This window comes from Notothenia rossii (genome assembly GCF_949606895.1).
Source record: "Notothenia rossii genome assembly, chromosome: 7".
NCBI classification, from domain to species: domain Eukaryota; kingdom Metazoa; phylum Chordata; class Actinopteri; order Perciformes; family Nototheniidae; genus Notothenia; species Notothenia rossii.
Genome location: NC_136905.1, coordinates 71,849,383 through 71,871,754, shown reverse-complemented (window position 1 = coordinate 71,871,754; position 22,372 = coordinate 71,849,383). Strand labels below are relative to the sequence as shown.

The 22,372-nt window shown below is 40.3% G+C and overlaps 2 protein-coding genes across 2 annotated transcripts; one reads left to right on the top strand and one right to left on the bottom strand.

The window, feature by feature from the left end:
- Nucleotides 1-1,165: 1,165 nt before the first annotated feature.
- On the bottom strand, nucleotides 1,166-18,332 carry rlf (RLF zinc finger). Its single transcript, XM_079692652.1, has 8 exons — nucleotides 18,104-18,332; nucleotides 15,989-16,143; nucleotides 15,229-15,310; nucleotides 10,919-11,054; nucleotides 10,600-10,802; nucleotides 9,552-9,688; nucleotides 9,229-9,370; nucleotides 1,166-6,598 (listed from the first exon to the last, which is right to left on the bottom strand). The coding sequence occupies exons 1-8, from the start codon at nucleotides 18,278-18,280 to the stop codon at nucleotides 1,700-1,702; spliced, it is 5,931 nt and encodes a 1,976-aa protein (XP_079548778.1). The 5' UTR covers nucleotides 18,281-18,332; the 3' UTR covers nucleotides 1,166-1,699.
- Nucleotides 18,333-19,497: 1,165 nt separating this feature from the next.
- znf593 (zinc finger protein 593) lies at nucleotides 19,498-21,983 on the top strand. Its single transcript, XM_079640743.1, has 4 exons — nucleotides 19,498-19,603; nucleotides 19,789-19,996; nucleotides 21,408-21,470; nucleotides 21,591-21,983. Exons 2-4 carry the CDS (start codon nucleotides 19,797-19,799, stop codon nucleotides 21,715-21,717), a joined length of 390 nt encoding a protein of 129 aa, XP_079496869.1. The 5' UTR covers nucleotides 19,498-19,603; nucleotides 19,789-19,796; the 3' UTR covers nucleotides 21,718-21,983.
- Nucleotides 21,984-22,372: the final 389 nt, after the last annotated feature.

Here is a 22,372-nt window from a genome sequence, read left to right as displayed (position 1 = left end):
TACTGCGATAACCCCCTGATATTATTTTTATTTGCATACAATCCCCTGCATACTGAATCTGTAATGTATTTTGTTCTCAAACTAAAATAATAGACATTATATAAAACATTATTATACTATGAAACTGTTAAGTTAACTCTTTGAACAATATAAATGTAATTATATAATACAAGTACATTTATTTATTTTAAATCATCTTCCTGTTTCTCTGAACCCTCACGTGGAGTATAGCTTATTTTGTTCATCAAACAACCTTGCTATGATCATACATCCATGGATCAGATCCCTCCCTACAAAGATAATGTTTTAAACGCGAGTCCTCCTCTAGACAAGCTGTGCCACACCTCAATTGTGCAGAATACTTGTCATGCAAACAGTGAACTTGTGTGCTAAAGTTTATTCAGTGTATGGTGTAAATGGAAAGTAATTCTTATATATTTAAATATATATAAACATATGAGATTAATAACCCTGATTTATCTCAGTCTATCACTTATTACATTAGGCGAAACACCACATTTGAAATAATCTAAACCTAGCATCTAACTTCAGTCATTGCCAAATTATAATGTTCAGGGGACATAAATTAGCCACTGTTTTTTCTCACTATCCTCTCTATTATGCCATTTCTGACTGGCTCCTGGGTTTATGTGTGGTATTTCAAAGTAACGCAGTTGTTAAAAAATGCGTAGTCTTAAAATAATTATGGTATTAAAACCTAAATCTTCAAAAAGCAACCTCCTGTTGTTTAAGTTGTAAAGTTAATATTTTTTGCACAAACTGTTAGTTTATGGGGTCCAGGACTTTAGGTTGACACTAGCTTTGCCCAGTAAATCATCCAGTAAAATCCCAAAATATTTGGATAAAATCCTGAAGTTTCCAATAGTGATATCAAATAAAAAATACTTCACTTATAAAAGTAATTGTTACTTCAAAAGGATGTTGTCATAGCTATAGGAGAACAGAGACACTTCTGATACACATCCCTTTTGGTAATAGCACCTCATCGTGTACCATTACACTTAAACACTATATTCCAGGCAATGGAAATACATAGAACACAAGAGATGATTTTAAATTAATTAGTTGTTTTTCAGGTTTGCAAACAGCAGCGATGATCCCCTTTCTCATGACTTCGTATATATAAAAAGAGTCACTTACACAATTCTGAAAGTTAAAGGCTTTATATTTGTTTCCACATTTATTTATTTAAAAATGTGATACATACATACATACATACATACATGGCTGCCAACATCTGTACACTGCATCCCAACACTTATTTATTATAAACTGAGGTGAAAATAACCAAACATATTCCTCGAAATCTTTGTAGTAAAGAATTGTTTTCTTTCAGTCCCAAGTTCACACAACTGAGAAGGTATTGCAATACACTACTGACCATTTCTAACAATCTGAACATCTGTACATTTATCCTGAAGGACCAAAGTATATACATTTGTGATAACGAGTTAACTTATTAGGTGCCATCTGAATGCTTTCATGTCTAAAAAGAATATGAACTATTTACACTTGTTTTTCATTGCAATGCTAATTTGTATATGATTCTTCAGTTTGGCAAATAAAAAAACAAACAGCAGAAACATAATACTATAATTGAGAGAAAAACTAAATACTGATCAACTTGTGAAAGTACAAAATCATTTTCCATAGCTATGTTAAAAGGTGCTAAGTTGAACTAACTTCCAAGCAGCAGTTCGCAATTGTTGGTGTCTGATGGGAAGATGTCCGGCAGGGTTGTGCTGCACACCGGCCTCTCCAGCACCACCACAGGTCTCAGATACTGGAGCTGCTTAATAGCCAGTTCCCCACACCCCGCCAAGGCGTTGTCCAAGATGGACTTCAAGTTTTGGACAGATGTAAAGTCTTGAGTCATAGCGTGGGGCTTCAGCAGTGGGGAATGAGTGCGTCTACGGTTGGGAGAGATTCTCAGCTGGTTGTTCTCTTTTACTGAACAACCACGTCTGAAAGACTCTCGCCGTTTCGCTGCCAGCAAAATTTTGTCTTTCGGCGTTGTGTCTTGTATGAACCTCAGGAAGGAAGACTCAAAGCCTATAGGCTTATAAGCTGTGATGTCAAATGGGAGAGGAGAAGGGCTACAAGGTTGAGTGTCTTTCAAGTTTAAGGGTGGTTCAGACAATTCATTTTTTCGTTTTAGTGGCTGGCGAACAGGAGGGGTGGGCAACGGAGCTGCCCCGTTCACCAGTTTACCCCCATCCTTGCTGCCTGACGAGTCTTGAAGGCCCTCCACAGCAGTTATGCACAGTGAGCAGGGTGGCGAGAGGTCAACAGTGAGGGAACGAAGAAGAGGTTTGATTTGATCCAAGCTTAATCTCTCTTCCTGCTTCTGGCTGTTCTGTGCTGCTGCTGCTGCTGCTGCTGCTGCAGCAGCAGTAGCAGCAGCAGCAGCAGCAGAGCCTTCAGTGTGACCTCCGGTGCTCGGCTCACCGTAAAGCACCTCATCTGCACCAACAAGGACACCATTTCTCTCAACAGGTGGCGGCTCCTCCTCCTCTTCCTCCTCTGGGAATCCTGTTGTGTTGTCATTATCCTCCTCCTGTGTGGCTGCCTTGATGGAGTGTAAGCTCATGGCCGCAGGCTGCCCCACTGTGTTTTCTGGCTCTGCCTGATACTCCATTTTGCGAACCCCATTAGGGGAACATGCTCCCGTAACAGTTGTCCTGGCTGACTTCCTCTGAATCAGTTCCTCCAGCTGCTCAGCATTATTAACCAGCTTATCTCTATGTTTACGGATATCCTCCCGACGCAGGCTGTGAGTCCTCGTGTAGTGACGGTGTAAGCTATTCAAGTACTTGACGACAGAATCACAGTCCTGTATCATGCATGGGTAGGCCTTGAGCAAACCACGGTCTTGGCACATCTGTAATGCTTCTTCTTGAGATCTGAAGACAAAACGGCTGAAACAATACCTCGGTTGCCTTTTTTCTCTGTTTTTCATGTCATCGACAGCTTCCTCACCCGTTTCCTGTGACTGGGTGGTCCCATCAGGCTCTGAACTGGATCCCTCAGCCTGTGCGGCGGTTGATCCAGATTCTTCTTTCTGAGGACTCTGTGGTGCAACAATTAGCTTTTTTTGGCATCCAGTAATTGACTTTTTGTGAGTGCTCTGCAGACGTACCACCAGTGAATCGTAGTACTCACAGTGACTATAAAGCGCATGTTTTTTAAGTGCATCATCATGGCTGAACACTTTTGTGCAGCCTTCAAACTTGCACCTTATCGGCTCTGAAGGTAGTGAGTGAGAATCCCGAGTGTGACGCACTAGGCTGCTTTTAAGGTGGTAGGAAGAATGACAGTTGGCAAAGTTACACTTGTATTGGGGCTGGGGTTCATCTAGGTTTGGATGAGGCCTTTTCTTGGTGTGCTCTTTTCTGGCTTCTGGTCTGTGATGCGTCTCAAAATCTTTTTCCAAAAGGAGTTGAGAGCGATTGTAATGATGTATCAACTGTAGGTGGCGCACGAGGCCCCCCTGGGTGGAAAAAGCAGCATCACAATGTTTTGCTACACAATGAAAGGGTTTACTGAATTTATCCAGCATATAGCAGAGATTACCTTTGGTTACCAATCGCCTTGTAGTCCTGACCTGTTGTGTTGTCCTGTCCCCTCTTTCTCCCTTCTGTGCTTTGTCTTCCTCTTTACCCTCTCCTCCCTCTTCAGATGGTGAGTGATTGCCAATGTTTACTTTATTTTCCCTGACCACCGTTGAGTTTTTTTTCTCTGGTTGGCGTTGCATCTTGGGGATCTCTTTTTTCCTTACGTTAAGACCATGCTTCTTCAGGTTGAGAGATGCACGCATTGAAGTCTTTTTTTTCCCCTCGTGCTGCATGTAGCTTATTTTGTTGAGCAGAGTGGGATTCAGGTTGTGCATGTGAATATAGTGGAACCTCAAACCGCGTTTTTCTCTGTGACTTTGGGAGCAAAGCTGGCAGATGTAAGGTTTAAACGATGTTGTTTTCAGAGAAGTCAACCTTCTTGCCTGTTCGACAGAGCGGCCATGTAAGTTGTTATAGTGTCGCTGTAAGCTGTAACTCCGAGCGGTCCTGAAGTCACAACCTTTCATCTCACAGACGTAGGGCTTAGCACAGGCCAATGATTCGGCGTCAACTTCGGCGTCACCTTCGGCGTCAACTTCGGCGTCACCTTCGGCGTCACCTTCGGCGTCAACTTCGGCGTCACCTTCGGCGTCAACTTCGGCGTCAACTTCGGCGTCAACTTCTTTATCCTCAACTTCTTTATCCTCAACTTTTTTATCCTCAACTTTTTTATCCTCAACTTTTTTATCCTCAACTTCTTTATCCTCAACTTCTTTATCCTCAACTTTTTTATCCTCAACTTCTTTATCATCATCTGATACTTTTTCAGTTTTGACTTCTACCTCTTCATCTGGCACTTGTAGGGCCCTCTTCCGAAGCAGCACAACAGGAGGCTTTGCCATGATGGACTGATGGAGAGATGTGTTGGATTCTTTTGACTCTAGGTTGGACTCAGGGGGCTCAATTGGCACAATGTGAGGAGATAATGAATTCAGGTTCAGTTTGCTGAGCCCAATAAGGACTTCACTCAGATCATCCGTTTTAGTTTGAAGACTTGGAGAGTTTGTTTCGTTGATTTGGGGTTCAGTAGCTTCTTTTCTTTCTTCGTCTGCCTTCATGGGTTGAAATGGAGTTAAGAGCTCCCCTTTTCCCTCTTCCTCACAGTCCGGCTCAGTTTCAGTCTTCATCCCTTTGGACTTTGAGCCCCGGTCTTTGTCATGTTTGTGTTCTTTGTTCTCCAGTTTGAGGTGTTCTGGGTGGGCACACTTAAGATGCCTCTGGACATCTCTGGCTCTGGAGAAAGTCATGCCACATTTCTCAAAACCACAAGTAAACTTACTTCCATCAAAACACACAGCCACCAGGGTCATTGTTGTTTTGGGCTCCTTACCATCAGGTGATTGCAAAGAGGAGGCACAACTTGTTGAGGAAGAGTTTAGGACATCTCCATTTTCAGTCTCTGCTGCATCACTTGGCTTATTAAGGCGGTTTGACACTTCAGTAGTAAGCGTCTTGAGAAGTTTCCGCCTCGCCTTCCTCTGGGCCTCAAAGTCTTTTTCAGAGAAGGTGATGTTGTGAGTGGATAAATGGTTTATGAATTCTTTTTTGGATAGATAGTATTTACTACAGTCAGCGCTTGGGCATGTAAAGGCTGCATCTCTGAAATGCTGTGCTTCATGGTGGTAGATTTGTCCCAAGTCGGAGCAGATGACGTAGCAGCCTTTGAGCTCACACTGGTAGTTGAGGTGGAAGCCGTGGGTCTGTTTGTGCGTGACAAGCTCGATGGAAGTCTTAAATTTAGCACCACAATCCATAACCACACACATGTAAGGCCGATCTCCATAGTGGACTCTTCGATGTTTGCGGTGATGGTGTGCGGAGGATAAATGGCGTCGGCAAAAAACACACTTCTCACGCTTGTCTCTCATCTGCTGAAAATGTTTTACATTGTCATCACCTCTGTGCTCTGACTTTAAATGAACATACAAGTACTTGGAATGTTTAAAAATCCGAGTGCAGCCGGTTCCTGGACATGGATACTCGTCCCGATTCTGCAGGTTGAAGTGTTGTTCAATGTATTCAAACGTTACATACTCTTCCTCATCTAAATTCTTCTCTTTCACCGTTTTGGCTTGTTGCACGATGTGTTGCAGCACCTCTGGGTCATGTGTGGATTTGTAGTACTGCATTAGGGAAGGGTCAACAGTGATCTCCCCTGGTTCAATAATATCGTCCTCTTCATCCACCTGTTTCTGCTTATCTTCTTTCTTTATGTTGAGATTAGTTTTACTCTGCACGTGTTGTTTTAGGTGAGGAACAAGAACCTTTCTGCTCTTAAACTTTTCCAAGCACACGGGGCAGGGGTGTTTGTTGCCCTCTCCGTGCCTCTTGGAGTGGTGAATGATTTGGTTGTCACTGACCGACCTCTTACAAATCTTACAACAGAACTTGTGTTTCTTTGACTCAGATTCTCCTTCGATTTCTGGTGAGTTAGAAACCCGCTTGTCCTCCTTCTGCTCATTATCACCATCAACACTTCCATTAATCATCTTTTGATGCTCAGATTCCACTTTCACTGCGACTCCCTGAGGCTCAGGTTGTGTGATTTTCTCTCGATTGTCTGTTGCCTCCTCCTCTTCCCCCTCCGACTCCGGCCTCAACCCCAGAAGGGAGATGCAGTGATATTTCAGAGTTTTCCAGTCCCAGAATTCAGGGTCAAACGGCCAGTATGCCTTCAGAGTTAAAAGCAACTCGCAGCGTAGTGAGTTGGGAATTACCTCGCTTTCCTGGTCATTTTTTTGGTCGGGTCGCAAGTAAAGCTCCTTCAAGGACCCAAAGACCTCCGAGCTTGGGCAAAGAATGAATTCTGTGAGAAGGCAGGCACGCAACACTTCAAGGTCTCCTGGAAGAAGGCAGGACACGCTCTTACAGACAGAGATCCTGGTTTCTGAGTCATCTTGCTTTGGAAGTTGAAGTGCTTTGACACAAAGTTCTACTGAGGCTGGTATCCCCATTTCCTGCGTCTGAAAATAAGAGTGATATATTATTAGCCTTATTTCACAATTTGTTCAAATAAAACCTGTTTTACATGCTATAAAGCTTATAGTTGATGAAAGAATCTAATAAGAGTGCATTGACGTAGACACGTTGTGCCTCTTCACCTATACATTCGAGTTCTTACTCTTTTTCCTTACTGATGGTATGTCATTTGGTTGTGTGTGTAGACGGTGGAAGCAGGGAGAGGCATGTACGTGCCTTGATTCCTGCCGAGTCGACGCACAACTGTTGATTGGTGTCAGTGCCAAAAAAAGATGGCGGCAGCATTTACCGGCCCCGAACTCGGACAACTAGTAAAAAAGAAAAATGCCTCTGCGCCTGTTTGGGACTATTTTGGGTTTACTCGTCGCCAGTGACTTCATCCAGCACAACGAGAGACGGAGGCACTTCTTTGGGAATGTTTAAGACGGGGTGAGTGAGTGTTGACATTTTTTAATCCTATGCAACTGGTTGATGGTTTTGTAGTCGAGGTCGGACGGTTTTAAAAACGAAAGCATTTACGTGCTAAACATTCACGCGAGTAATCCAATGAATCAAATGGAAATAAGGTTTTTAACACATGCACGGAATAATATTGCCAAACTAGTTAGTGAATATAGCTAACTTTATTCAATAAGTGTTAGAAATTAAAATCAATGTTTTAATGGGGAAATGTAGTTTAAACATGCCGTCAGTTTTAATGCTCTTTTATACTGAAAAAACAGAAATTCTTGTGCAAAAGCATTTAAGCTTTTATTCTGAAAATCCTTCATCTACGCATGTAGCATGTGGCTAATATACGATTTCCTAAAGAGGTGAATTTAGTAGCGAAATGATATGGAGTGGTGCAAACCGAAGCCTACTGATTTAACACTACAACTATAGATGTCGAGATACGACCATGCTGAATATTAAATGAAGGTACAGTTTATTTGAATACATTATTGTTTACAGACGAGAGTAGCATGTGACAACATCCGGAATGACCGGAAACCAAACGAGCCGAGAAGTATTTTTTAGAGTATTGATTACAGCGTTTAGAATGTGTTAAATGAAAAGTGATGAAAGAGAATATGAGGAGAAAAGGCGTGTTGAGCATATATTGGATGTGAAAGGAGCCAATCCTCTGTTTAAATGCAACAACGGACATTGGAGACGAGGCGAGCCGGCAGGCGGGGAGGAGCAAGCAGAGGATATATAACAGCACCGGAGGAGAGATCCAACTCTTGGCTTCCCTAACGAGGAGCGGATCACAGCTGTTTGTCTGACTGAACAATATCATGCTTGTGACCAACCCGCGCCTTTTTTAATTAAAGTACCCAATTGAACTTTCACAGAAACTCCATTTAGTCTCCTTTTAAAGCTTCTCTTTTGGACGGGAGAATAACGAACACAGTTTACATAAGTCAAGTATTTACTCCCGGAAAATGTTTATGTATGATGATATATTGTTAACTTAGCTCACTATGGAAACAACGTCGGACATCTACAAACGCGTCCTGTATCCGATCTCAAAATGTGCCATTTGCACAATGTGTCATGTATGCAGCCCTTGTTTTGCACTTGCGCGCACGTCGCGGCACTTTGCGAGCGTCTACCGGCTCGGGCTGCATTTTACACCGAACATATAATATACCGTTCGAAACATCTATTTGCCGCCGAACGCCACCTCACTCAAGTCGACCAAAGGCATACCGTCAGTGGCGGCTGGTGGAAAATATTTTTGGTGGGGCTGGCTGTTGATATAGTGAGTAAAAAAACTTTTTGGGGGAGAAATTACCCCTTAAATTTGGACTGATACCGTCATATACCGTATACCACGGTATGATGTCAGCAAGGTATGACGGTATGAAAAAAATGATACCGCCCATGACACACACACACACACACACACACACACACACACACACACACACACACACACACACACACACACACACACACACACACACACACACACACACACACACACACACACACACACACACACACACACACACACACACACACACACACACACACACACACACACACACACACACACACACACACACACACACACACACACACACACACACACACACACACACACACACACACGTTACCAAAAGTGACGGAGGAATGCACCGTTTGCGACTGTCTTTCTAGCAGCTCTGTAGCCCCATCCACGAGTAACGTTTCCACGTCAGGTGTTATATATGCTAGCAGCAACACACGGAGTTAACTCAATTATACAAACATGGGTTAATGATCAGAGGTAACTGAGTTATTTATTTTGTTAAAGTTTCAGCTCTTCTTTAATACGATTTGTTAAAACATTGTTGTTTCTTTTGATGTGAAATATTATGTATTTAATTTAAATAAAAAGCAATGTTAGTTTTGTTCACAATTTCTTTAGTTAGTTTACCTTATTTTTTTCTCCAAAAGAACCGATAAGAGCACCGTTAAAAGACGGGACCGATAAGCGGTATCGATCAAAGTAGTAGGACCGTTAAAACCTTAACGATACCCATCCCTAGATTTACTCATGTGTGAAAATGTCCAACCGGATATTTTTACAACCAAATGGACCAGCTAAAACCCAGCATAGAAATGGAAAGCAGCCTATTGGGCTCACCTCTGTCTGAATGATACGGACGAGGCAAAGCAAATGCAGGACCGTTTTGGCAATGGCACCTAGCTGAAGGCATCGTTCCACAAGGGACATTAACGAGGGGTCGATCCTCCTCTGAAGCTTACTCCACAACAGAGTCAACTCCCTTTGGATAAAAAAAACACACAAGAAATCTAAGTTATATTTATTTTTCTTCAAAGATATTCAAATTTGACAAACTGTGATGTCCACAACAATAAAGAGAAACAACTAATCTTATCAGGGAGTCAAAATGTACATTACATGCAGTCAAGCCAACATCTTGGCTCCAGACAGGAAGCACTCACCAGGAACAGTACAGGTTCTGCTGCTGAAGCTGCTGTGTCAGGAAAGTTGTGCACAAGATGAAGGCGTGGTTCTCCTCCCCCTCAGACTCCAAAGTACACGTGATCTCCAATACGTCCTTACAGTCAAGTCTTGATATCTGTTCAGGGAGTAAATACAATGCTGACTGCTTAGAAAACAACATGATACACAAATCATCCTCCAGGCACTGTTTCAAATCTGTTAAATCCAGTGTAATGCCGGTAATATCTTATTCCTCCATACTCAGTAAGAAATTATTCAGAAGTTTCCGTGTAAAGATTGTGTCGTAATGATTTGTTTGCATTCCAAGTAAGGAAATGTTAGAATATTGTGCTGACCTACATTCCAATGTGTCATCCTTCAACAGCATGACAAGTTAAATAGCTGGATTTACAAGGTTTCAACTGACTGCATACCAGTACAAGGTGGGGGAGTTGATAGCACAACAGATGTAGGACAAAGGGTTAAAGAAACTGGTCTGTGAGTACGAAGACAAGAAGATGCCACAGCTATTATGTGCCTAAAGCTAAAAAGGCCCTCTAAAGCCTTTTTAACAGGTTTTCTGAGTCTTCCAACTGACTAGCAGAGACTCAATTTGCATGTGAATTTAGGTCTCTATTTTTGGAGCTGGTACCTGCTATAAATAGACATTTAATATTTATAACTATACAAATGTTTGAATATGTCCACATTTGTATTCATCGTTGAATAAATAAAAAATGTATAATACCAGGAGGGAGAAATGTGTTATTCCTGTGTGTGACTGACTGCTCAGCATAGGTGACGCTTCACCTGGAGTCAAACTGAGATGTCAGACCACCTGCTGTGAGCCCTGAACACATCCTGCCAAAACCAGATGTCTCCTCTTACAGCAACAGCAAGTTGAGCACAGGCTGAGCATTTCAACCATTTAGTTAGTGCTTTTATTTAGACCTCTGCTCGCAAGCTAACTAGTTTCCTGCATTCTTCTTCCCATCGCAACTCACCTATCAATGACTGTGTTAAATTAGGGTCATAGCGCTGTAATACCTCCATGATGGCTTCTTCATTGGGCAGCAGGTGACAGAGCAAGAAGACAAAGGTTTGACGGAAGGTAGCTTGGTTGGAGATGAATCTGCATTCAGTGCACGCTTTGGCCAGCACCACGGCTTTAGCCACTTCGCCCATCTTCTCCAGGTGCTTCACGCGCATCTCCATGAAGCCCTCGCCCTCCAAGCTGATGTATGCATTAACTAATGACAGGATGCAAAGAAGATCTGATTAGAAAACTACCTTGACAGGGTCAACCTGACGATGAGTACTTTCATGTCTAAAAGCAATAGCATAGTTGAGTTAACTAGATCCGTACCTTCTTCTGGGTTTGTGGGCTGGCCGGTGAGGAGAGAGGTGAGGACAGAGTTGCTCCACGCGCCTCCCTCTCCTGTGATCTGGAGTAAAGCTTGGAGGTCTGTGCTTCCATACTGTAGCAAGGTATCATGGGCAATCTGCAATAAAGATGCAAAAACATTATATCTTAAACATTTTTTCTTTTTTTAAACCACCATTTGTTCGGTTTGTTCTTGAAAACACCTACACAGAAGGTTATTGTAATTTATAAAACGGACAACTCAAATCAAGCAATCTGATTGGTTCTTAGCCGTGATATACTGAGCGTATACCACGGGTAGAATTGTAAGTTACTTTTCACAACAAGTCAGTATCCCTCCGCGCCTAAGACAAACAGTATACAGTTGGGCTGAAAAGCAAACTGCCTGCAGTTCAAACTGGAACAAGAAAGCAGCGGAGAAGTAACGGGGCAGAAACTCTCCTTTTTACGCAGCGGTCCAGACATAGACATCAAACGGCAAAACATATTCAGTGTGCAGTTCCTTTGGCATTAGGGCAGGGATATCTAGATACTTTCCAAGGTTTGACATAATGAATTGTGCTACTTTTAAAGCAAGCAACGATGTTTTCAAATCTGTAATCAAAGAGGTCCGCAAATACGCTATCGACCAATCAGATTGCTTGATTTGACTTGTCAGTTTTATAAATATATTCAAATTTCTTCCGTTACAAAACAAACTTACAAAGCATAAGATGGAAACATTTAAGATTAACTTCGACCTCCGGGGGGGTCTTACTATGGAGGAGTGGATTGAGCAGTGCCTATCTCCAGAAGAAAAGCACCTAAACGACGACATGCAGAGCTACGTGAAGAGCAGGTAGATCAACTGGAAAAGCAACACCATTCAAAAGCTTTCTGATGCGGGTCTTGAAACAAAGCAGAGAAATGATGACCGTTAGTGGCCACAGATGCGAAAGCTCTCTCCAGAGCTACTGGAAGCCCAATCTCGGGAACTGGAGAAAGTGGAGCAATATTCTCGCCACGCCAAGCAACATCCTAGAACACCCTCAACCTATACAAGTAACCACGTAAGCCATTCTACTGATGCTGGACAGTTTTTCAGTGGGTGCAACATACAAATAAATGTAAATAAATAGCCAAATAATGGATCAACACTCTCTGTCTAATATGTTCGCTAGCTGTTAGTGTTGTTGCATAGCAACCACCTCGTGCAGAAGGCAACGGAGGGACTATTTTATTTTGAACATCATTATTTACTAATACAAATTATTTAAATTAGAGTGTGTATTTTTCTTTCATATTGCCACACTTGGTAACCGTTTTATAAAAGCAATAGCTCACTTAAGGCCGTGATATATGCCCCCTAAGGGGGTACCAAGTAGGCCTGTCGCGATAATCGATAAATTGACTTATCGTACGATAAATAAAAATGGACTCGATAAATTTTCTGAGCTCGATAAATTGCCGTTTACATGCGTGTTTGTTTACATAAGGATGTAACCAGCATTTTAGCTAGGAGCGCTGTGGCTGCCAGACGAGCTGTGGGGGGCGGGGCTGACACACAGCCAGGTCAGGACACTCCGTGTGCACGTACGGCAGCGTAGGAGCCAAATTAATAATATAGCGACAAGCGGGAGACAACGTGTGACTTACTCGCGGGGAATTTAAAGTGAAATGGAATTGGTTACAAAACCTACACATCTCGATTCTCCGGTGTGGCAGTATTTTGGATTCAAGCGAAATCAACGAGGCCAAACTACGGACTTGAATGAGCCGGGCGGTGTGTCGCATTTGTTTAAAAAAGGTAGCGACAAAAGCAGGCGATACCACGCATTTTAAACTACACCTAAAACACAAGCACTCCATTCCGTTTTCCCAGCTGGTAGCAAACACGGCAGCTGGAGATGGAGATGGAGAGCCCCCACCTTCCCGACAGTTTACAATCAAATATGCATTTGCCCGACAATGCAAACATGTTGGTGTTCCTTGCTCGAAAACTTTGAAAAACAGATTTGGATATGGCCTGTTGAGGCATCTGGGTCTTTGTATGGACAGTGGACTGTACACATAACTGTTGTTTTAAGGAGATATTTTTTGATTGTGAGACAATGTGTGCTCATATTGATTTATATATATTTATCTATCTATCTATATAGAGAAGGATAGATATATGGATTGAGAGCTCAGGGGCCGTATTCACAAAGGATCTTAGGGCTAAAAGTAGCTCCTAACTGGCGAATTTAGGAGAAACTCCTAAACATAATGGGCGTGTCAGTCTTAAATTTAGGACTCCTAATTTTATTCATTAAGAGCAATTAACAAAGTATTTTAGGCCTAAAAGTAGCACCTAAATTTAGGAGAGCTTAAAAGTCCTCGAGAGGACTCCTAACTCAGTAAGACCTATTCACAAAGAATCTGAAAATGGCTGCGAGACGAAATGTTTTGGAGACAATGGAAGACTGTGAATTGATCAAGAGATATAGGCTAAATCGTGAGGGTATCACACTTGTTGTGGAATTAGTGCGGGATGCAATAACATCCCCGACTAACAGGAATAACCCGATTAGTCCGGAAATACATTTTTTGGCAACACTACGATATTTAGCAACAGGGAAAATGCAACTTTGCAATGCCGACGATTTAGGAATATCGCAACCATCAGTCAGCCGTGCCATAAACCAAACCATCAACGCGCTCTCTAGGCCACATATCATCCAACAGTTTATCCGGTTTCCTTTGGACAATCAACAACTACACAGGATGAAAGCCAACTTCATGGCAATTGCAGGTATGCCCGGTGCTATTGACGGGACGCACATAAAAAGAATTGCGCCATCAAAAGATAAGGACGTGTTTGTCAATAGAAAGAAAGTACATTCCATCAACACGCAGATTGTTTTCCTTTCATCATGATAGGGGGACTTGAACGGCGGTATGGGCTGTTATTGAAAGTGTTTAAGTGCTGGAAATATGCTCATTGGATAATAGTTTGCAGGGTGCTTTTAATTTCCTCCTTGATTTAATGCAATTTACGTATTTTTATTGTTTGCTCTCTCTTTAACGTGCATATACAACGTCATTATCGTGGTCTGCACAAACTTGTCATCATGCGTGTATTCTGCTAACTGCACTGTCCATAACTATTTGATAGGAATACATTTCTAGCCTAGGCTATTTCCTTGTTTTTCGGTGATTTGGTGGGCTCGTTTGTGGGATGTTGCGGATGAGTTTCACAGAGACCGCCTGCTCTGAACAACCAATTACCGTACTGACCGCTTCTAAACTCATGCACGAGAATCGACGTAATCCATAGCAACGGCGTCTCACTCTTAGTGATTTACCCTTAGTATGAGTAGGTCTCAGCGGCTTTGTGAATAACTTTTAAGAAAAAACTCCTACGTAAAATGTTTTAGCGCGAGTTAGGAGCACTCCTAGCGGTAAGATAAAATGCTTTGTGAATACGGCCCCTGTTTTCCAGCCTGAGTCTATTTAATTTATGGTTTTGGTTGTGTGTGATTTAATTAATTTATTATAATTTAATTAATTTGTTTTATTTATTATATATCATTTATATATTTTAATATTATTTCACATTTAATTTGCAATGTTGAATGTTCAATAAAAAGTTCTGTTTGAAAGGATGTACTAGAATTATTATGATATATTATCATTATGTCAGTGGTCTAAAATGGTCTTACAATGGTGCCGACAATATTATCGTTTATCCCAATAAGTTCCAGGAACATTTATCGTCCAACAAAATTATTTATCATGACAGGCCTACTACCACGGCCTGTCGTGAGCTATTGCTTAAATAAATGATGTGACATATGGACTTTTGCGAAGGAAAGGCCACTCATTCACTTTTACTCCATAACTTAATTTTTAGCCCAAATATATTTATTCTAAAATACAGCCACTTAGCTGGGAACGATCCAACAGCAACTTAATGAACATACATTTATTAGTTTTACAGTACGTTTGTGTGGTAATGAGCTCCCATTACTCATTGTTGTATATCAGTATAGTTTTTCCTTCAGCAAGCATTTATCACAAATGACTGTCTACCAATATATGAGTTATAAAACACTGTGGGTTTAGTCTCAACAAGGTCAATCAGAAATAAAACACTCCTATCTACAACAGCTGGGGACATCAGGCTTCACTAGCCTATCTATCAGAAGGCTTCTGATAACGCCTGCTAAGGCATGAGCAAACAGAACGGCATTTCTCTTTAGACCATTTTATTTTATCACGGATTTAAGTCTGCAGCACATCAGCAAACAATGTTTCGAAACAACTTTCTCTACCTGAACAGAGTGGTGGAATTGAACCCAGGCTTCATACGGGATTTCATTCTCAGGCACTGACAGCAATAGTTCAAAACAGCTCCTGCAAGAAATAATAACAATTTGAGAAGGATTTCGCAGGAATGAAGTCTGTCATAATACAAACATCAAGAAAATCTTTCTTCATATCCATACATTAAACATGTCAAAAAGGATCATTTGAAAATGGAATGGACAGTGCTGACATGTTTTGAGGTGGCTTCACATACACAAGGTTATTACAAGGTGACCGATATAAGATCCTTCATGCAAGACTTTGAATTGAGCTCAAAGCAATGAAACAAGCTCTATCCCTAATGCAAGAAATGTTGCCAATCAAAGTAGCCTCTTAGTAGCAAAATAGGCGTGAAAAGGCACATCCTCTTTAAAAGATTGCAAAATTACAATATTTGTCATCATCAGAAACTGTAAAAACGGAAATGTATGCCAGATTCTCAAATTGTATGAGATTTATTCTTCAGTCTGGAAAGATTACCAAAACCTCTAAAATAGTGACATTTAATCTAAATCTGTTTATTCTACAAGTTTCATTTAGGTTTAAATTCTGTAAAATGCAGGCAGAGTAGAGGAAAATATATTAGTTGAAGCCACCATTTTTGAAAAATCACTTCTTTGTGATTGTACTGTAACGGTGCAATATTTATTTACTATGAAAAATGATGCCACAGTGGGTAAAATGTGACAGGAGCAAAATACACCTTGGACCTTTTTCAATACTCACAAAGCAAGTCTCTTCAAAACAAGGGCCACTCTGTCGGAGTCTGGAGTGAGGTGGGATCGGGCTGCAGCGAAACAGCTAATGGACAGACAGTAGACCTCCAGAAGAGGCAGACCATGCTCCATAGAGTTCCTGCTCCCAGCATAGTGCATGAGTGCCTTTAAACAAACACAAAAACATCATAAAGTGGCAAATATGGAGATAAAAAGAGAACTAAAATACTTCCAAAAACAGTGATAAAAAGACATCATAGAGGAGACATTTGTCTGATAAACAGTGGGTTTCCACCGGGGGGAGATACCAGTTGATCCCAGCTGACACTGTCTGATGTGTGAGACACTTCTGATTAGGCCTGATGGGATTTCACTGTACAGAATATGACAAAACCTGAACCCCTAGTGAGCAGACATGCTAAAAAACAACAACTTACATATGGAGGGGGACATGTTAATTACCATCTTTTACTTATAACATTTTACAGCTACCTGGATGTGTTTTGTAATGAATGCAATAGTTATTTCCTTCCTTTGGTCAACACAACAGTATTATATGGATATGAAAACTATTCAAATTCAGTTAACAAGAAGCGATATTGTAAAAAAAAATAGTTATGTTCTCTTATTGACTCTTTACCTTTACCAGAGGGCACATTATTGTTTGTAGTGAATATTGTCTTAACTGTCAACTGTCCTCAGGCACAAAGGAGTCAACATCTGTATGTGTAAATCAGTGTCACCTACTGTATATGTTCACACATTAAATCATCATCACTATCAAGATCCCATGAGTCCCATTTGCCAGACAGTAGGACCCTAGCTGGTTGCTGCTTGTGTCCACAGAGAGGCACTAAATTAATTCCCATCAGTCTAAATATATAGTGCCATCTCAAAGGAAGCCACACATAAGGGCTCAACCCTGGAGACCCTTAGCAGTGTACTAATTACACCCAGACTACTTCCGACTTTAACAGAAAATAAATACACAATAAACACAAACTTTTTGTTTGAAATCAACCCAAAAACATTGCATTTACAAAGTGTGAAAACTTAAAGGCTCAGGGAATTACCAAACAGTTATTCAACATGAGAACATATGCCATCTTTTGATATAAGGAAATATTATCAGCCCAGAGACTTGACACAAATCCTTTTGCTATCTTCAAATGTTTTTGTTAGTATCTTTCCAATGCAGTTCAGCAAAAACACACTTCGAAGAGACTTGAACTGTTTAATGTGATACATCACTGTGTTATTGTGGTTGTTTACCTAAAGGCTGTCTGTGTTTTATGTTGTTGTTTTTCTGGTAGACAGTAATGATAATTATTGTATATGCTACTGTATATGATATTATATTCTAACCATTTTCACCAAGCAGTGAAAATAAAATACATTTTTCATTTATCAGGTTCCCTTACTGGCAAAGTTGAAACATTTTTGCCAAATACAATTAATAAAATTTGTTTTTGCAATTGTACTTACAAGTCTATGACTTTGAGAATAAGGGTCATTTAAATAAGAGTGCATAATCATTGTAAATAAAATAAAAAATACAACATGGTAGTGGCAAATCCTCAACCTTGCCAGCCCATTATCAATCTTTACAAACACTAACGTTATGTAAATGCAGTTTTGGATTCTTATAACTTCTCAGAATGATCAAAATACAATTTCCCAGTGGCCTAACGCTGCAACTAGCGAGAAAATGTGGATAAACATAACGCGATGCCGCCCCGCCCCAAACAATAAATGTTGTGCAAATGTCCAGTGCATTATGTTAGATCCTTGCCAGTATGTTTTGACTGAGACGAGAACATAAATCAGCTTACTGTACGACTTGAGCCAAGACACAGTAAATCACTCATCTGCCAATAGCCTACATCCCAAGGCCGATACTAGTAGCTAGAATGTTTAAGCGTGCATGATATGCATGTGTTAATATAAATACAAATACAGAGTGTGCAATAGCTCCCTTGTTATGGACCAGCCCTAAACTTGAGCAGGTAGCTAGCGGGCCAGCATATGTGGTACATTAGCTGTAGCCTGCAGGAAACGAGAAAAACAACCCAGGCGAGCTAACGTGAAGCTAACGCTGGCATCAATGTTTGCATGTACACATTACCTGACAGAAGTTGTCGCAGTACTCCGTGGAAGATGCTATGGATAGTTCTTGTTGCCTGAGCACGTCTTCAAAGGCTCTAAGTGTAGCCAGCAGGGTTTCCATTGCAACCAGGGTGTCGTCGGCCGTGTCCAGGGCCCGGTCCATCCAGTCCTGCTCCGGCTCCACACTCTCCGCCATCTTCGCTCCTCGACACGGCGCGTATGCAGTGCAGTCTGACGCCGCCTTCACGGGCTGTCGGAATATTTATGTGTGGTGAACTTCACCTGCAGGACCCGAAGACATCATGTGAGAGGGGGGCGACGGGGGCGACTGGTAGAAATGTGACATCAGGTTTATTGGTATGATTATTTGTTAGTTGTTGTTATTTCCTGGAATGTTAAAGAACCTTTTTATTTTTATTTTTAGCAACCCATCAATGTGAACACAAAGCAAACTAACCATTAATGTTAACATAATTACAGGCTTTGTATTTTTCCTATCAGGATGTTTTATTTTGATGTGCATAACAACTCTATAAGTGTATGGTGTTTTATTTTCATGTCAGATAAGTGATAATAAATAAATATTTTTTTCTTGATTATCTTTTGCTTTATAAAATCTCTGAAATGTCCATCCCAGTTTTCTAAGAATACAATGACATGATTCTAAATCAATTGTTTTGTTAGTCACAAACCAAAAGATATCGACTTAAATATTATATAAAACAGAGGAAAGCACAATCTATAATCATAAATATGTGTTTAATCAACAAGAAGACATAATGTTCATATCAAATTCCAAAAGATCATCACATGTGTAGCCTTCTGAATACCCTGTGGCAGTGGGAACCATGTATCTTTAAAAAGTCAACTTCTAGTGAGATTCTGAGCAAACAGCATTTTTTCAGATTCGGGAAGAAAATGCCTTTTGCAGATAGGGTTAACCTAACCATTTCAAAAATATATCATCAAAAAATGAACACTTCATGCTTCAGTTTATCACAAACATTGAAAATCATGGACAGGAAGTGGATGAAAAACTGCTGCTGTTGCTCTGGCAGTAATAACAGTTGCATATATTATTTTTAGAAAAATGCACATGTGAACTGACAAAAACTCCATCCAAAGTCTCTACAACTTTCAAAGCTTAGTGACAGCAATTCAGTATTTTTTCTGTTTATTAGCATAAGTAAAAAAAAAACATTGATCCAAATGTGAACAGTTTTTATTAATGTACATTTTACTTTTACTTTTATTATTTGTATTTTATTAGTATGACCCAGAGCCATAATAGAATAATAATAATTCGATCTATATGGCGCTGGTATGAGGTATGACCTAGCGTTATATAGTATTACCCAGCGCCATATAGATATTAGTCTCTATTGCGCTGGTATTACCTTGGTTTTCAGTGTTTCCAAATACTGGTGTTTGGCGCCATCTACAGGTTAGTAGGAGTTTCTTTTGTGGCTTTTCTTGACCCCGGAAGTAAATACATTCCTTTCGGTCACACGTGTAAACGGTAAGCACAGCTAAGATACATATGTGAAGATTTGTTGATCTAATACCTTGCATTGCTGTTCGTTGAGATGAATGTTTCTTATGGACATACATACTTACTCCACAGGATCTGATTTGGTCGAGTGAAATAGCTAGTTTGTGAGCTACGATGGCTGATAACTGTATATTCTGTTTTTTTCTCAACAGGATCAACCATGGGAAAGTCCAAACAAACGGGAAATCACAAAGGTGACTCGAAGAAGCACATTGCAAAGACATGGAAGACAAAGCGCAGGACCAAAGACATGGACGAGATCCACTCGGACATGAAGACTGAGGCAGCGGCCAAGTTGCTGAACCAGGAGGTGGACGTCGACGTGACGGGGTGTGCACAACACTACTGTTTACACTGCGCGTAAGTTCACCCCTGTTGATTTCCAATGTTCATAAGGCAGTTACCATTTGTTATTTGCTATTCAAACAATTGCACTCATTCTTATCTATGACGGATATGTCCTTTTTGTGACCATTTTAAATGTTTGTTTACCAATTGAAGATGAGCTGAATTGGCTAATGATGGAATTATATATGGTATATCAGTGCAAAGGTTCTCTTAAAAGTAAATTAACATATCAAAATAGAAATATACTTAAGTTACCATGAGTAATAGTACTCATTATGCAGATTGGCAAATTCAGAATAAAATGGGATTGTTGTGCAATAATATTAGGGGTGCACCGAATGGGAAATTCTTGGCCGAAACCGATACCGAAAATAGGAAACAGTTGGCCGAAAACCGAATGCCGAAAGGCCGAAAAATGATTAATAGAAATATATATATATATATATATATATATAATGTATACATTTTTTACCAATGTTGTTCAGCTGCCTGATTATGGAAAAATACATGATTATGGCAAAACTTAACTTAAATAATAATCACTATTATGGGTCCATAAAACATTTATTCAGCACTTTTGAATGCATACAGTACACTAATTCCAAGTCAAGTGTATTTTATTTTTCTCTGTAGGATAACTACAACAAAGTGCATTCAGAACAAAGCCAAGGTGCTTTAAAACTGCATAAACATCTAGGCCAGTAGGCCTACAACAAACTAGTGTAAATAAAGACTGTAACAGCCAGGCCTTCAACAACAACAGATGCACCTATAAGTGCATGCATACAAATGTGCAAACTGGATAAATCCACATGAATGTAACTATTTACAAATGAAATTACAATTGAATTTCAAGAATCTGTAAATAAGGATGTCTCTCCTCATAAGAAAAGTAGTAAACATTGTATAAAGATACATAAAGTGAAAACTGGATACAAAATCCACAATCAATTACAAATTAAATTACAATTGAAAGAATCCCTAAATAAGGTGGTCTGTCCTCATGAGCAATGTAAACAACATTGTATCATTTAGATACCGAAAGTACAATATATTGAACACTGTGCTGCTGTCATTTCCCCCTAATGATAACCTGAGATGGTGAATTATAACTCACAATGAAAATTGTTCAGGAAAGTGGGTATAGAGTAGACATGTAGAACTAGATAAGCTTATGATAAGCCTTGTCTACTTATTAAGGAAAAGTGGAAGGTTCTTTTTAATGAACAGTAGCTTCTCTGCTTTATGAGCCATAAGTCTGTTCCTCTTCTCATCAAGCACATGAGAGGCAGCGCTGAACAGTCTCTCGCTGTCAGTGCTTGTGATTTGATCTTACTCCGCATATTTGTCCGGGTGTTTTGATTTCAAGTGGTGGAGTAATCCCGAAGTGGCCTTTAACACTGTGTTCCTTTATGTCTTCCAGGAGATATTTTGTGGACATGAGATCAATGAAAGAGCACTTCAAAACCAAAGTGCACAAAAGACGGTAAGGCACCATATCTCAACAGCATATTTTCACATTGACCTACTTTATTTCCCCTGTAACTGAAGCGGCCAAGTATCTCTGTGATTTTCAGAGCTTACCTCTTCTTCTTTTTCCTTCCAGGTTGAAAAAACTCAGAGAGGAGCCCTACACCCAGGCAGAGGCAGAGAGAGCGGCAGGTATGGGCTCATACATCCCCGCAAAAACAGTTGAAGTGAAGACACAGGCTGTAGAAGAGGACATGGACTAAGCCACCCACTTTAAGCCATGGACTGATCACCCCAATAACCGAATCATTTACAAACGGGATAATGTTTCGGTTATTCCTGGTTGACCCACACATTTTGAGTGCAATGTTAAATGCTTTTTTTGTGACACTTCAACAAAATCAGAAAAGCCTTTACCTTTAATACTAGGTAATGTAATACAACATGTACCTATGCAAATATTGAGTATGTTTAGCACTGTGTGGAATGCTAATAAACATGATGGAGATTGCAGAATGCTTTCATATGAGACCATGCACTGTGGTTATTGCAGTATTTCTTAAATCCTGAGGGTTACCAACCCACACAAATTCCAAGGACAAGATGTTTAAAATAATTTGGATTGAGGGATTTTCCTTTCCTTTCTACATCAGTATTTATTTGGAGGAAACTACATGTTGACAAGGATTGAGAGGTTTTGAACTAGCCTATTTTAAATTAAATAATCTAGGAAGGATTTCACACTCTTTGGTTGAACGCACACAACTCCTATACACGATGATCATATGTTCAAAGAGAGATCACACTTGAGTTCTAGAAGTAAGGCTTGTGTACATGTCTTGATATGTTCAACATCAAATTAATGGAAATCTCGCTTTAGTTATTACTCTTGTAATGGTATGACACATAGCAGATAAT

Bases quoted from the DNA above. Each gene is read 5' to 3' on its own strand.
- znf593 (XM_079640743.1), top strand. From the start codon at position 19,797: ATGGGAAAGTCCAAACAAACGGGAAATCACAAAGGTGACTCGAAGAAG. The intron at 19,997-21,407 runs GTAAGTTCACCC...TATGTCTTCCAG, and splicing joins CACTACTGTTTACACTGCGC to GAGATATTTTGTGGACATGA. The intron at 21,471-21,590 runs GTAAGGCACCAT...TTTTCCTTCCAG, and splicing joins ACCAAAGTGCACAAAAGACG to GTTGAAAAAACTCAGAGAGG.
- rlf (XM_079692652.1), bottom strand. From the start codon at position 18,280: ATGGCGGAGAGTGTGGAGCCGGAGCAGGACTGGATGGACCGGGCCCTG. The intron at 11,055-15,228 runs GTAGAGAAAGTT...TCTTTATTGCAG, and splicing joins AATTCCACCACTCTGTTCAG to ATTGCCCATGATACCTTGCT. The intron at 9,689-10,599 runs GTATTACAGCGC...CTCCCTGAACAG, and splicing joins ATGAAGAAGCCATCATGGAG to ATATCAAGACTTGACTGTAA.